This window comes from Neovison vison, chromosome 4, assembly GCF_020171115.1.
Source record: "Neovison vison isolate M4711 chromosome 4, ASM_NN_V1, whole genome shotgun sequence".
NCBI lineage: Eukaryota > Metazoa > Chordata > Mammalia > Carnivora > Mustelidae > Neogale > Neogale vison.
In genome coordinates this window covers 50,160,257-50,176,209 of record NC_058094.1, presented here as the reverse complement: position 1 = coordinate 50,176,209, position 15,953 = coordinate 50,160,257, and the positions used below count along the sequence as shown (strand labels likewise).

Sequence of the window (15,953 nt, the reverse complement as noted above, 5' to 3'; positions counted from 1 at the left end):
CAGGCTCTCTGCTCGGCAGGGATGTGGGCTGAAACCCAGGACCTGGGATCATGACCTGAGCTGAAGGTAGAGGCTTTAACCCACTGAGCCACTCAGGCACCCCCAGGCGGTGGGTGGATTTATCTTACCACTCCATTAAGACCCTGCGGAAATGACTTTCCTTGTGTCTCGGACTTCTCTTCCTTAAGATGACTGTTTGTAAAATGCTACAGAAATAACTTATAGCTTCAGATGTACACTGCAGATGTAAGATACATTTATGTGTACATTTATGTGTCAAGTAATTCCATACCATGTTTCCTCAGCAAAAAGCGCCTAGTGTAGGTGAAAGAACAGAAAACCAGGCAGACACGGGGCCCTTCCTCTTTAGCTCACAACAAAGTATAGTGATCAGGAAACTTCTGGACATTATCACAGTCACATCTGATGAACAGATAATGTTATAGCATTCTGTTCAGGTCTATAAAATGTGACTTACTAGAGAAATTTAATTATAAAGGAAAAACCTCTTCAAATAAAAAGTTTGATTTGGGGAGGATTTGCTCATAGATATATAGGAGAGAATCCCTCTTACGTTGTATTACTACATCAATTTTTTGAATTAAATGCTCCCAACCCTTATTTATCTTGATCCATACAGAACCATATAACTGACATTGTTCCTCAATTCTGTGCTCTCTTATAATAAAAAAAAAAAAGGAAAACACAGATAAGTGAGCTGATATCTGAAACCTATTTCAAAAAAGTAACCTACAGAGAATTTGACATAATCTGTCACACATGAAACGGATAAAGTCCAATTTCTAATTCCTTCTATCTATGTTACAATTCGGGGGTTTTTCATAATCGTGATAGTCCTAGTGACTACAAAACTCTGAAATCCCTTCTGAGTCATCCAGGATTCTATTATATCCTGCTTAATTTGAGTGCTAAGAATATTTTAATAATAGTATTACTAGGAACTATTCCAAAACTGTAAGCCTTAAGATTTCTTTTTTGAAATTTCTCGTATATTTCTCAAATATGATGATAAGAAAACAAGAGTTTATTAATAGAATAATAGTATAAGGATGCCATCACTTTACTAGATCACTTGATCTCTCAGATTAATTTTACTCAATTATAAAGTTGAAGTTATTTTTATAGTCAATACTTTGATGTATATAGTAAATTTAATTAAATGAGAATTGTTAAATAACCATGACAGCCTTTGCTTCAGCTATTTGAAGGACGATGAATTAACTATACAATTTCCAAGGACTTTTTAAATTATACCTCTAAATCAATCAATTTTAAATCACATTTTTAGACACGAAATGACATTTTTAGACATGAAATGATTTTAAATATTTCTTCTTGTGGTGCCAAAACTAATTAGTAAAAGAACTACAGAAAGCAGCAAAATGTGTGATATTTCAAAGTTCATAATAATCTCAGCATTAATCAGCATTTAGCTTCTAGCACTGGAATTAACTTATGCAATTTGGAGTATTATCCTAAACTTGTCATTATCATTTCCAGCATTGGGAATCACTAATGGTTACTAGACACTATATAATTAGCATGAGAAATCAGAAATCGATGCATGATCAAACACAAGTTATGTGCCAAATAAAATTGCTATAATTTATCAATTCAGCTAGTCAAATGTAATATCAGTGAGGCCAGAACACTCAAAACACAATCATAATTATTTTCAGAAAGTATCATAGAATAGTTTGTGAAAAAAATCAGAAAAATGTTAATGTGTTGATGTATGTGTAACAGAGCATCCAAGTTCTGGTAAAACATATAATTTAGCAATGCAATTAAATTTTTTTTTAGTATTAACTAAATTTTTACACATGTTTTAAATAAAATTATGTAACCCACATTAGGTAACTTTATTGTAAAGTTAAATGTTCTTTTTTCTTAATCAAATTTATTTTTATAACGCAAAAGTTCTCCTTTGGACAGATGACTAAAGAAAATTTTTAATTAAAATGGTTTTTAAATTAGTTCAAGCTGGAACTTTAAAAAAAGAAAAATCCAGGCAAATCTGCTGTAAATCAAAGAAAGGCAGATAGTAAGTTATGTGCAAATCCTGGTACCTTCCCAATAATTCTGTCTCTTTTCTCCCTCTCATCATCAGGGCACCAGTGTATTTTCATATCCCAGTTGAGATCACCAGTACTAAAACTGATGATGTACCCAGTCTGCTTCCCTACTGTCTTCCCACAACTGGGCAGAATAGAATGCACTCACCTTATTAAAAAAAAAAAAAAAAAAAAAAAAAAGGCAGCCTGGCCTTGATATAGGCAAGACACTAACTCTCTGATGCAAGGATTAATGGATAATACAAGGATAGTTCTCACCCAACAACATACCTCACTGGTTTATAAAGAAAATCAAACAAGAAGACCATACATATAAAGTGTTTCATAAGCTTCTAAATATTACACAAATAAGAGTTATTATGATGATTTGTGGTCCATGCCCACACACATAGCCCGGTCCCAGAGTCTAAGAATAACCCAAACCCAGTCTCTGTGCAGAATGAATTAAGGAAGCCTCAGCTAAGTCATGCAAATGCCTCAGACTCTAAGACGGCCTTCTTGTTTCTCTAGCTGTAAGCTTATTACAGTTGCTCTAGGCTTTTTCTACTAACTGAATCCTCCTTTCATCTGGGAACAAACAGGGTTCTGAAAATTAAATGAATAAATAAACAAAACCAGAAAGTCTGATTCTTCAGATAATCTGCCTTAAAGTTCTAATAACCAATCCATTTCTCCCTACAGTAGATCTTTGCCTTCCTCTCTTCTGCCTTCTTAGGATATCTGACTTGAATCCGTACCCTATAGATGCGGCCTTCCTAGTACTTCCTAACACACAAATTCTGCCTACCTTCCTGGTTTGTCACCACACTCTCTAGGTTTTGAGTCAATATATAATCCAGCCATTTGGCAGATTTAGATTCAAGGCAGCGAATTCTTTTCTATGGTTTCCTACAGACGGAGCAAGATGCTTTATGAGGTAAACAGTTCTGTATCCCTTAAGATAATCAAGCCAAAGTGTACATAATAATCAGCCATGATTACCATGAAGGCACTGCTGCTCTGGTTGGGAGGTTGGACATAATCACTCTATAATCCCAGGTCACCAGCTTCATTAGCCATTCTGCTAGTCTGCTTCTCTGATGGTTCAGAGCCAGAATGGATAAGACAACGCACATCTCCTAACATCATTGCATCCTACTACACTAAACAAATTATTCCTATAATGAATCCAAGATACAACATACTATTTGCCTTACTTGCATTTTATGTGTGATTTTAATTAAATGAAACATACTCCAGAAACACAAATGTTCTTTTTGCGTAGATGTTAAAAACTGTTACTGCACTAATGTCCTTGTTAGAGAGAGCTATAATTAGTTATAGGAAATGATGTCATTAACTCTGAAGAGGGAGTTTTTAAAAATATCATATGGTAAGTCATGTACCAAAACAAACGCCCATGGTATTTTTAATTGGACTTTTACATTAGTTATCACACTATTTTCATTTCAATATCAAAACTTGTGTCTATAAATAAATCTCATAAATTAAACTAAAATAGGAATAATGCAAAAGCTTGGAAATCATTTTTATAATATTTATAGGAACATAGTATATTTGGTCTTGGTACATAGAAATAAATTACTTTAACTTTAATTTTTTTCTTCTACTTTTATGCTGGTTTTATAATACTATATTATATTTTTCTTCAGTTTTAGGAGAGGAAATAAAACATCTTAACATTACTCATGCAGGAACTTAAGTCTATTGTAATATATATTAAATGACTGATTTTTCCAGTCTTTTCATCTTTTCATTTGGTTATGGAATAACAGAGGCTACCAATTTGAAAACTTGTGATCCACTATAGTATAATAAGACCATTTTTGTCTTTTAGTCATACTTATTTCTTGAACATTGGGAGACAGATGGGGAATAGGATAAAAACATGGGAATTATTGGGTACAGTAATGGGTGTGGATTATAAAACAACTGTTGGGAATTAGAAGCAATAATAATAATAATAATAAGTAAGGAGAGAGGAGGTGTTATGGAGACAGTAAAGAAGTGTGGATATCCTGACGACAGTTTGCCAGTGGAGCCATGACTTGCCAAGTGCCCCTATAGTTAATCAAGAATTGACCCAACTTAAATAAGTTTGATGGTATATAGGAGAACTGAAGCAGGAGAATGCCTACCAAAATAACTACTCAAGCCAATAAGTTAAACATCCATAGTTGCATGGATGCTGATAGAAGACAGGAGACTCCTAAGACAAAAGATTTTGCTACTCATGGCAAAAAACATACGAGTATCTGGATAGGTGTCCTGGTTTTCCAAACTCAAGACCTAAGTCCAAGGTAGAAGGCCAGATGAAGCCTGCATGCCGTGCAATGCCCTACAGGAGAGCGATCTGGAGTGTATAGAATCCAGCTTTCGAGGAAGGAGTAAACAAGCCTGTCTTTTTCCAGACAAGAAGTATTGCAGAACCATGTGGCACATTCCAGAGAAGAGTTACCTTACTTGTCAGGATTGCTAGCCAAATAAATAATTCTAAGAAGTGGCCTTGGGAAAGAAACAGAGTTTTGTGATGTTAGCACACTCAGCAAGACATGTAGGAGTGCAGGCGACCCACTCACAGAAGACTGCGGCTCAATGGTGGAGTGACGTCAGTCTTCAGGAGTGGGATGCCCAGAGCAGCATCACTCAGGAACTTATCAGAAATGCAGCTTCCTGGGCCTCATTCCAGACCTTGTTGTCTTCATGCATTTGGACTGCTATAACAAAAAACTACAGGCTAGGCAATGTATAAGCAATAAACATTTATTTCTGAGTTCTGGCAGCTGGGAAGTCCAAAATCATGGCAGCATTAGTTGTCTACTGAGAGCCTATTTCTTAGTTTATAAACAGAAGTGTTTTGTTGCATCTGCATATGGTGGAAGAACCCAGGGAGCACTCTGGGACCATTTTTATAAGGACACTGATCCCATTCGAGGGTTCTGGCCTCATGAATCTCCTTCCCAAAATCCTACCTCCTAATACTATCACATTGGGGGTTAAGATTTCAACATATGATCCTTGAAGAGAAACAAACATTCAGACCATATATTAGTGTATCAGAAATTTAGTAATCTGATTTACTCTGATTTACTATGGCCACTCAGTAATTCTGAGGTTCACTAAAGTTTGAGAACCAAACATGTAATGGAAAAAATTATTGATCGCAGTCAAGATTCTGGGTCTAGTTAGGGTTTCCACCAAATACCTGGGCATGTCTTTCAAACTGGGCCTTCGGGGGGCGCCTGGATGGCTCAGTGGGTTAAGCCGCTGCCTTCGGCTCAGGTCATGATCCCGGGGTCCTGGGATCGAGAGCCCGAGTCCTGCGTCGGGCTCTCTGCTCAGCGGGGAGCCTGCTTCCTCCTCTCTCTCTGCCTGCCTCTCTGCCTACTTGTGATCTCTCTCTGCCAAATAAATAAATAAAATCTTAAAAAAAAAAAAAAAAACTGGGCCTTCGTATCTTCGCCTATTATAACAGGAGAGGGTTAGATAATTCCTGATTGCTTATTGCTCAAATTCAATGACATTCTATATTTCTTGACATATAGCTTTATAAATATTGCCTCTATGAAAGACTTTGATATACATGGCAAGTCTGAGAAGCCACGAGAGACAGCCAGCAAGGCAGAGCCACAAGGATTTGTAATCTCATAGGCTCACAGAACTTACCTGTCAGCACACTGTGAGTAGAACAGTACCTCAGACAAATGCAAAATAATAATCTGGTATTATCAGAAGATCTGTTTATGAATTTATAGCAGGGCCTATCCTTGAAAGGAAGTTCAGTCTTGTGCCCTATGGCCTGAGCATTCTCTTCCCAAAGACAAACTGTTAAGAATTATAATCAGAAGTTTTGCCTGTGAAGAGTTGATTGAATGTTCTGATACTGACCAATGTGTCCACATGTCATCACAGGCCTGGTTGGTTCTCTTCTAGGACTTGGATACCTTCTCCTGTGGAGAACACATTCTCCTGAATGGGAACAACTGAGTTACCCTCCAAGATTCTCCATTTTTTTTCTTTTTTTAAGATTTTACTTATTAATTTTGAGAGAGTGAGAAAGAAAGGGAAGGGACAGAGTGGGAGAGAGAGAGGCAAGCAGACTGCATGCTGAGTATGGAGCCCTATGAAAGCCTCAGTCCCATAACCCTCAAGATGGTGACCTCAAGACTCCTATTTTTCTGTACTTGCATTGTCAGACAAGTCTCTTGTAGATCAACACTTTTCTTTGGCAGATTTCATAAGTTTCATTTACATTCTAGTCAAGACCCAAAGACCTAGAAACTTTCTGCCTCTCGTAAGTGACATTGTGCATATTCTCTACCATCATCATTGAAGTCTTGATTTTAGAGTAAAAATCTCAGAGGCAGACTGCTTGTCTTATTTCCAAGTTTCTTTTTTTTTTTTAAAAGATTTTATTTATTTATTTGTCAGAGAGAGTGAGCACAGGCAGACAGAGAGGCAGGCAGAGGCAGAGGGAGAAGCAGGCTCCCTGTTGAACAAGGAGCCCAACGTGGGAATCAATCCCAGGACGCTGGGATCATAATCTGAGCCAAAGACAGCCGCTTAACCAACTGAGCCACCCAGGCGTCCCTATTTCTGAGTTTCTGGTGGGCTACTACATGTTTGTCTTTGCCTGCGTTTCCTGTATGCCCAAATCCCCTACATCCTAAATGGCCATCAGCTCAGGAACGGAGACTATTAAGCCCCTAAGAACTACATAATGGAGCAGTTTCCTCCACTTGTAGCCATCTCAGAGAGTTAGTAGCCATCTAAGTTTTCGTACCATTCATAAATGGTGATTTTTTTTGTGATAAGATTCTTTTAGTCTTAAAAGTATAATGCAATTTTGGTTCCAAGAGCTTATTAATAGAAGGCAAGTTTAACTTACAATGAACAGTAGCAGCCATGAATCTGTTTGCGTTATTTAGAAATTTGAATTGAATTGCATCTCATTTGTAATAGAGGGTTTGTAAAAGCCACATGTATTCGCATTGTCTATAAAAAGTGAATGGCTGAACAGTTACTCAATAAACATGACCAGTGACGGCAGCAAATATGTGTCATTTCTGTTCAAAGACTCTGACTTTCTGTAAAATGTTATATAGCCTATGTTTTCCACATATTTTCTTTCACCTTTTTTTGCTTTTATAGATATTATCTAACAATGTAGGTTATCTATATTTCTCTAGTTAGTTATTAGTTATAAATCTCAATTAGAGGGTGACTCAGCCCTTAAGTGTCTGCCTTTAGCTCAGGTCATGATCCCAGGTCCTGGGATCCAGCCCTGCATGACATTGGGCTCCCTGCTCAGTAGGAGGCCTGCTTCTCCCACTCTCACTCCATCTGCTTGTGCTCCTTCTCTCACTATGTCTCTCTCTGTCAAATAAATACATGAAATATTTTTTTAAAAATCTCAGTTAGAAAAAAAAAAATAACAGAAGCATTTCTGATATTAAAAAGTCAAAAGACTGGGGCACCTGGGTGGCTCAGTCGCTTAAGCATCTGCCTTAGGTTCAGGTTATGATACCGGGGTCTCGAGATGGAGCGCTGCATCTGGTTCCTTGCTCAGCTAGGAGTCTGCTTCTCCCTCTCCCTCTGCTCCTCCCCAGCTCGTGCTTGCTCTTTCTTGCTCATTCACTCTTCTCTCTCAAATAAATACATGAAATCTTTTTAAAAAGTCAGAAGATATCTTTAAAAATTTGATTTCTGTAGAGCTGTTAACAAAGTGTACTTATTCCACATATTGCTATACCTATAAAAAGATCTTCAACATCACTAATTATCAGGGAAATGCAAATAAGAACCTCATGAGATATAGCCTCACACCTGTTAGAACAGCTGTTATCAGAAAGAAAAAGAACAAGTGTTGGAGAGAACGTAGAGGAAGGGAACATTTGTGCACTGTTGGTAGGAACATAAATTGGTGCAGCCATTGTGGAAAACAACATGGAGGTTCCTCAAAAAGTTAAAAATAGAATTACCATGTAATCCAGCTACACCACTTCTAGGTATTTTTTTTTTAAGATTTTGTTTATTTATTTGACAGAGAGAGAGAGAGAGATCACAAGCAGGCAGAGCAGCAGGCAGAGAGAGGGGGGAAACAGGCTCCTTGCTGAGCAGAGAGCCCGATGTGGGGCTCGATGTGGGGCTCGATCTCAGGACCCTGAGATCATGACCTGAGCTGAAGGCAGAGGCTTTAACCCACTGAGCCACCCAGGCGCCCCACTTCTAGGTATTTATCTGAAGAAAATCAAAGCACTAATTCAGGAAGCTATAGGCACCCCTATGTTCATTGCAGCATTATTTACAATAGCTAAGAATGGAAACAACCTTGTATCTAGATCTATAGATCTAGATCTAAATCTAGATCTATAGATCTAGATACAGATATGCCCAATGCTATTGAGCCATAAAAAAAGAAGGAAATCTTGCCATTTGCAACAACATGAGTGTACCTTGAAGGTATTATGCTAAGGGAAATAAGACAGAGAAAGACAAATACCATGCATGTGATCTCACTTATATTTGGAATATAAAAAACAAAAAAGAAATAAAACACAGCTTATAGATACAGAAAATAGATTGGTGGTTAGAGAGGGGGAAAGGAGTCTTGGGGGCAAAAAGGCTGAAGGGGGTCAATTGTGTGGTGACGGATGGTAACTAGATTCATTGTGGTGATCACCTTGTAGTATGTTATTATGTTGTACACCTGAAACTAATATAATGTTGTAAATCAATCTTACATATATGCGTGTGTGTGTGTGTGTGTATGAATTCATGAGGTTTAAAATTAAATGTGCTTTCTCTTAGATTAATACTATCCTTTTTATCTTTGTCAAGGAGAAGTAAATTGCTTGGTTCAGTACAATCCAGACCCATCTGAGTGGCTTTTTGTTGTTTTTCAGAAATGGGAGAGATTGAGAGTTGGAAAAGCATTCATCATCAAGATAATTTGTTTTAAAAGCATCCAGGCTCCCATATAGCCACTAGATAAATTACCCACTATTCAAGGGAAGGAAAGCACAATTAGTTTCACATTATAATAAACCAATCAGCTCCTTAAATGACTGTCATTCTTGAGAAAAAAAGGCAACAAGAATGTCATAGTTGTCCCCTTTCTCCTGTGCCTTTAGAAGCAAAAGCAATCCTTTTCTCGGACTAGAAGATCTATGGAAAGCATAGTGAATATCTTTTGCCATTGTTTTTAGATAAGGAGAATTATATTCATTACTTGTATCCATATGGTTAATAACACCTACTTCACAATGCAAAGTTAATGAAGCTTTTGTTTAGTACTAGGAACAGGCAAATGCTTTGAAGCTTTATGGCAAGGAAGTAAGACTTCAATAAATTATTTTCAAACCTCCTTTTCTTCTTCCCAGGCTAATTATTTTTATGTAATCATTTACAATCAAGGAGCAAAGGGAGGGGTAAAGAAAAACCATACCAGGAATAATAGAATATGCACAAAAAATCTGCAGGCCATTTTTTTCTTCTTAAAATGGATAGTTGCTAAACAACCATTCATTACCTCTTTTGAGGCAAGCAGGATGGTGTAAGAATATACTAAATCAATGTCATCCTCCACGACTTAACCTGAAGAAACACAATAATTAGTAAACTGTATGTACACAGCTGCTGCAGCAGTTTAAGCATGTTCCCTCTGTAATAAGAGCGATCAATGAAGGCCTTGTGGGAAAGAGGGTGACTGCAATCATATAAAGAAAAAGCTTTAGTTCCTCCCTGCACACAAGTGTTATCAATCCAAACCCAAACTCACTATATCTTATGTTCACATGTCTGTATCCTTCTACAAGTACAATTAATTGTATTTACTAAGGTTTTCATTTTCACATTGGTAATGGATCATTTGGGGTACGTGCATACAGGGAATGTATAAAACTTCCTTTATACTACACAACCCTGGGCAGGCCTGCTTTGTACCATAAGTTCAAAACTTTGTGCTTTGAAGATTAATTGACTCTATGTCCATGAACACTTCTTGCAACTGCATGAAGAACACAATTGAATAACATTTTCATCTTTAGAAATACAGGTATGTGTTGACCTGTAAGCAGTGGCTTAACCAACTGAGCCACCCAGCTGCCTCACATCTAGCTTTCTTTTCTATAACCAAGGATACATAACTCAGATCGGAGATCTGTACTGCTTTTTCTCCTATCCCAGGTGCATTAGGCTTAGGATTGCACCGTTCAAAGCCTCTTACAGGGGAAAAATATCCCACGGTCACTCTCCTAAGGAGATTCAAAAAATTCAAAAGCAACCCAAATCTCTTTCCCTAGCTTAGAGCTTCAAGTGTTTCTCCTCTGACTTGGACAAGAGCTCTTGGTCAAAATAATTGCTGATCTCAGGCAATAAATGGACTGGATTTTTTTTAATTACAGCATACTCTAAGTGTAAATAATTTTAGCATTGTCTACAACAAAGGATCTAAGACAAAGGATCTAAAGGATTTTTCTTAAGGATCTAAAAGGAACTCAAAAGTTCTCAACAGGATTTTTCTTAAAGATTTAGTTCTTTTCTAATCATCTCCTGATTCAGCCTGAATTCTAACTTAAATCCAACTTACATATATGCATGTTATGAACAATGAAACCTAAATCTCAATATTTTAAAATATTTTTTTTCTTTTCTCAGTTTCTACAGATAAAGTGATCTGAAGTAATGAATGATGCCACAAAAGCAGAAAAGAGAAACTGTGACAACCCCCAGAAATGTGAAAGGAGGTTTCTTACTGGAGAGCAGCATCTTTGGTTCAATTTATTAAAAAAAAAAAAATACCCAAATAAATGAAATGGACAGTATTGTTCAATTTTAGAAATTCCATTTCTTCTATGTTTTAAGCTATAAAATTGTCAAGTTTTTATGGTTTAGATTGTAAATGTGTTTTCCCCTTTGCTAATTATGTTGTGTTTTTTTAAGTCTTAAAAGTCTTAAAATGTGAAAGGACATTTATGAATGGTAAGGGAGACACTGTATACAAATGTATATTTGTAAAAGCTATTTTTATGATTAGCATGTTTTACTGTTGATCATATATAAAGTCAGGTGATATTGCAATTCTATGTTTAAAGCTTATCTCCAGCAATGTGATGTAAGAAAAGATACATCGTAAGCTAGTTTTTATAATTTATTTTTAATTTATAGTTTAAAGTACTTCAGATCATAATGATAAAATACTTGAAAATGTTATATTTCTGCCCCCCCATAAGCACCATTTTTATTAATAAAGAATGCAGATACTTCAGTTGTGGTTCCATAGCTAAAGGACCCTGTTGCTTTGACCTGTGATTAAATTGAGCATTCTCTACTCAACTGAAATGATCCAGTCCTTACCCAATCCTTCAGTCTGGGTAGGCGATCCCATGGACAGATTTTAGTGCCAATACAGCTGAAAACTATATTGGCAAGGAAAAGATTGTCTTGTCTTTGGCTCTGAAAGTTTAAATAGTGCGTATATCACTTCATTTCATCTCCTATTACTAGGATCGCTCCATTCCCAAGCATTGCAAGTATTTTCCAGATGCTCTTTGCCGTTGTCATGTGCTGTGGAAATGGAAGAAACCATATTCACAGACTGTAGGAGAACTCAGCATATAATTTCTTAATAAATACCGTTTCTTTTAAAACAAAGTTGGTGTGTCTCTTTCCTTTGGGGGTGCATTTAGTTTTTAATTTTCAGTTTTACTCTCTATGTCCCTGTAATGCCATACAATTAGCGCGATAATGAAAGTAGCATAACTTTACTAAAATGTGTATTCTATGTTTTATATGCCCACAATTTGCATGGAGTGACATATATTCTGGACCACATCAATTTGCTCTGTACCACAAAGCAAGATAGCCCTCAATTCTTGACAGAAGTCACATTTTGGTTTATACTTCTAAAAGGCACTTTTTTTTTTTTTCATTCAACCGTAGAATTTTTAGAAAATATTTCAGGACAGGAAGCAAAACTACCTCGACAGAGGCATTTATGCTGTCAGACAAGTCTGCCGCTAAGGGCTCTATCTCCTCATGAAGAGCCGAGAGACAACATGTAATGTCACCAAGAATACTTAGTGGAATTAAGTCCTCCTTTTTCCAAAGAAACTAAAGAGACTCTAAAATCACCTTTGTAGGGACGCCTGGGTGGCTCAGTTGGTTGGACGACTGCCTTCGGCTCAGGGCGTGATCCTGGAGTCCCGGGATCGAGTCCCACATCAGGCTCCCAGCTCCATGGGGAGTCTGCTTCGCTCTCTGACCTTCTCCTCGCTCATGCTCTCTCTCACTGTCTCTCTCTCTCAAATAAATAAATAAAATCTTTAAAAAATAAAAAAATAAAAAAATAAAATCACCTTTGTATGTTTTCTTATTTTTCTATTTTATTTATGTAATTCATTCTTTTTCTTTATGTGTTTCCAGTAAAAGCTAATGAAAAATTACGCAATTCTACCCAGCAAAGTTTACCTAAAACTAAAATTGTGAAAGCAAAAAATTAAAAATTTGCACACGAGGACCTAGTGACTGAATCAGGAATGTACTTGCTTTTCAAAGCAATGTGAAAATCACAATGTGATTTACTATTTTCCATGGCCATGATGAGTATTTGAGAATTTGTGACTGCTGTCATTGAACTGTGAAGCTGAAAAGAACCTGTATACAGCTCTACAAGGGCATAAAATCAGCAGAGTGATTTCTTGGTTTGCTGCCAAATAAATACATTTGTCTAGGATAGTCTGATGCTCCAGAAAGGAAATGTTGCAGGTACGGTTTATTAGGAAAATGCACATGTGGATATTTTTTCCCAACCTTCCATTTATCTGTCCTTAGTATTCAATAAAGTGTGTAGCATTTATAACTGACATTATCATAAATTAAGAGTATTGTACTTTCCCAGATGTTCATTAACTATTCTCAAAGTAAAATGAATAATTAAAATATATAATTATTTGTTATTGGACTTAATTTTCTCCACAAAGGCCTGGCAGTATGAAATCATGCATTTTTCCCTTAACTCATTAACCAATCCTGGCTTCAGAATTCCTTTTGATGACAAAGATGGAATAAAATATATACCAGATTAACAAAGTACAGATTATATGGGATTATAATGCTTGAGGATTTAGTGTAATAATTTAAAAGGGAAATTTCAAGAGATGACAAAGGGAGTGTAGACTCTAACTCCAAATGACAACAGTTCCATTAAAAAAGAAATGCTAAGGGAAAGAGTTATTACTCACTGCATTCAACTCAAAAAAAAAAAAAAGTGGGAAAATAGGCCCACCACTTGTGAAGTTAGGTCAACAGTCACTGGTGACAATGTGAAAGAGAAAGTACACATTTTGCTTCCATCTTTTAAACAAAAATTCAAAGCAGAAACACACAACAAGATAAATTGACATAGAAATGAAGCAGAAGATAAATAAGAAGGAAACTATTTTGAATGGGTTAAAGTGCGGAGAACAGAAATTACAAATGCAAATATCTACAGAGCCCTGATAAATATAAATGAAAGAAATAGGCATGAAGCCCATTAGTAGACATTAAATATAACTTTGCTGATGAGGACAGGCTATCTCCCAGTTCCAGCTGGCTGCCTGATCCAGAAACATGGCCAATCCAAAAGACTGGCCAGGTGTCCTGATTTTTCAAGAGCAGGTAGACATCGAGAATTTTAAATGAAATAGAATTTTAAATAGAATTTTAATTCTATTTTTGTTTTGTGTTGTTTTGTTTTAATATGAATCTGATTGTTAAGGAAGCCATATCTATGATTTATATCCAGGATTTAGTAGTCATAAAAGTTTAAAAAATAAAGTTGCAATAATGAAAAATAACAAATTCAGGATTATCTATGGTGAGAAAAAGAAGGGAGAATAGAAGGGGGGTATTGAATAACATCTGTGATATTTACTCTATTAGGAAACATTTTTGAATCAAACAGATATCAAATGTTAAAGTTAGACAAAAGTCAGTTCCAAGTTATACTGGCGGGCTCATTATATTTTTTCTATGTTGTTTATGTAGACTTCTAATGTTTCATAATAAAAGTAGTTATATCTCAATGTTTGTACATAGGTAGATATAGAGGTACATATATACTGATTGTATAGAGATGTGAGTGTTATAAGTAGCATATATAGAGGCAGAGATTTGGACCTTTGGATCATCAGAAGTCTGCAAGTTCATGATCTACGCATTCTAGAGATGTGCAGATTCCTAGAAAAGAATATGATTTAGAGAAAGAAATATGCATTATTCTAATGTTTAAAAGCATTTTTGCAGAGGAGAAATTTATAAGTGAATATCCTATTTGTTATTGAAAAGGCTTCCTTTCAGCCCTTGAGATATTTAGAGTCACTCTAGGAATCTAATTATGATTCCTGAAAGAATTTGGAGTACTGAGCATGCAAAATAGTCCCCATATTTATCTGGTTGCATCTGTAAGAATAAAGACAGTACCTTCTCTACTTTTACATCCTGCACATCTGTTACCTTATACATAACAGGTTATCTCTCCATAAATGTTTGGAAAGCAGGGTGTGTTCTAGGTTTATACCTTACTTTAAAAAGTTTAATAATTTCCTAAGCAACTATTATGTGCCAAGCTAACAGCTTTCTATACACTGTCACTGATGCACACAGGAAAGCTGCAGGATAGATACTGTTAGCTCCAGTTTCCAAGGAAAGAGAGCAGATAATTTATTCATTCCATCATTTCTTATTAAGCACCAACTCTGTGCCAAGCACGTTACTGGCAATATGCAGTCCAGCTATAAATAATAAAGACTAAAATTCCTGTCATTGAAAAGCTAATACTCTTCTAGGGGCTAACACAAAATAAGACAATTAACAACAAATGTAAAGTACTGCAAATGGTGATGAACACAGAGGAAAAAGCAAAGCAGGGAAGGAAAAAGGGCAGGGAGGTTTTACATGGGTATTTGTATAGGCTGATCAGGGAAGACTCCTTGGTAATATGGCATTCAGACAAAGATGTGGAGGAGGTAAGGGGGTGAGTCATGTGTCCTGAGCAGGGTGGGGACAGCAAGTAAATCCCTTGAGGTGGGAATGTACTTGGTGTGTTCAGAAACAACCAAGGAGGGCCAAGTAGCTGGACTGGAATAGACGAGGAAAAGAAAAATAAATGAGGCCACAGAAAAGCCAAGATTTCAGATTACGGAGCCTTAGTGGTGATTCAGAGTTCACTGGTTTTACGCTGCCTTAGATGGGAAAACAGCAGAAGATTGTGAGCACAGGAATGATAGGATCTAACTCAAAGATTAAAAGAATTTTTAAAAACTAAAAGAATTAAAAGATAAAAGAATTAAAAGAATTAATTAAAGAGCTGTTAAGTCCTGAGTAGACTATAAAGGAAGAAGAAATTCAAAAAAAACCCCTGCAGGCTGAGAAACAACTCTGTGTGCTTGGTCTGAGACCAGACTGAGAGAAACCTGCTCATTCACTCATCAAATATTTGTTGAGCCCTTATAATGTTCCGTGTGTTCTTGACAGTGGGTATGTAGTGGTGAACATAGACACATTTTCTTTTCTCAAGGCCCTTAGTCTAGTTAACAATACTAGGAAATAGTTGAATAAAGATGGCAAGAATAAAAAAGTTTAAAAAGATACTGCAAATTAAAAAGAACACTGCATGCCTACGTCCTTTTCCTTACATTTTAGAAAACTACCATGATTCTCACATAAAAACTTGACCAAAAAAAAATCCAAAAGCCAAATACAGATTATATTAATTAATATAGATGTATATATCATATATATTGTGTGTATATATGTATACATCATTAATATAGATGTATATATCATTAATATAGATGTAAAAATCTGAAATAA

The 15,953-nt window shown here is 36.2% G+C and overlaps 1 protein-coding gene across 1 annotated transcript in view; it reads left to right on the top strand.

The window, feature by feature from the left end:
* RALYL (RALY RNA binding protein like) overlaps positions 1–11,750 on the top strand; it is a 695,589-nt gene extending 683,839 nt beyond the window's left edge. Inside the window, 1 exon segment of the mRNA XM_044245381.1 lies at positions 10,755–11,750. Within this exon segment, the coding sequence (XP_044101316.1) occupies positions 10,755–10,772 (18 nt within the window). The 3' untranslated portion in view covers positions 10,773–11,750.
* Positions 11,751–15,953: the final 4,203 nt, after the last annotated feature.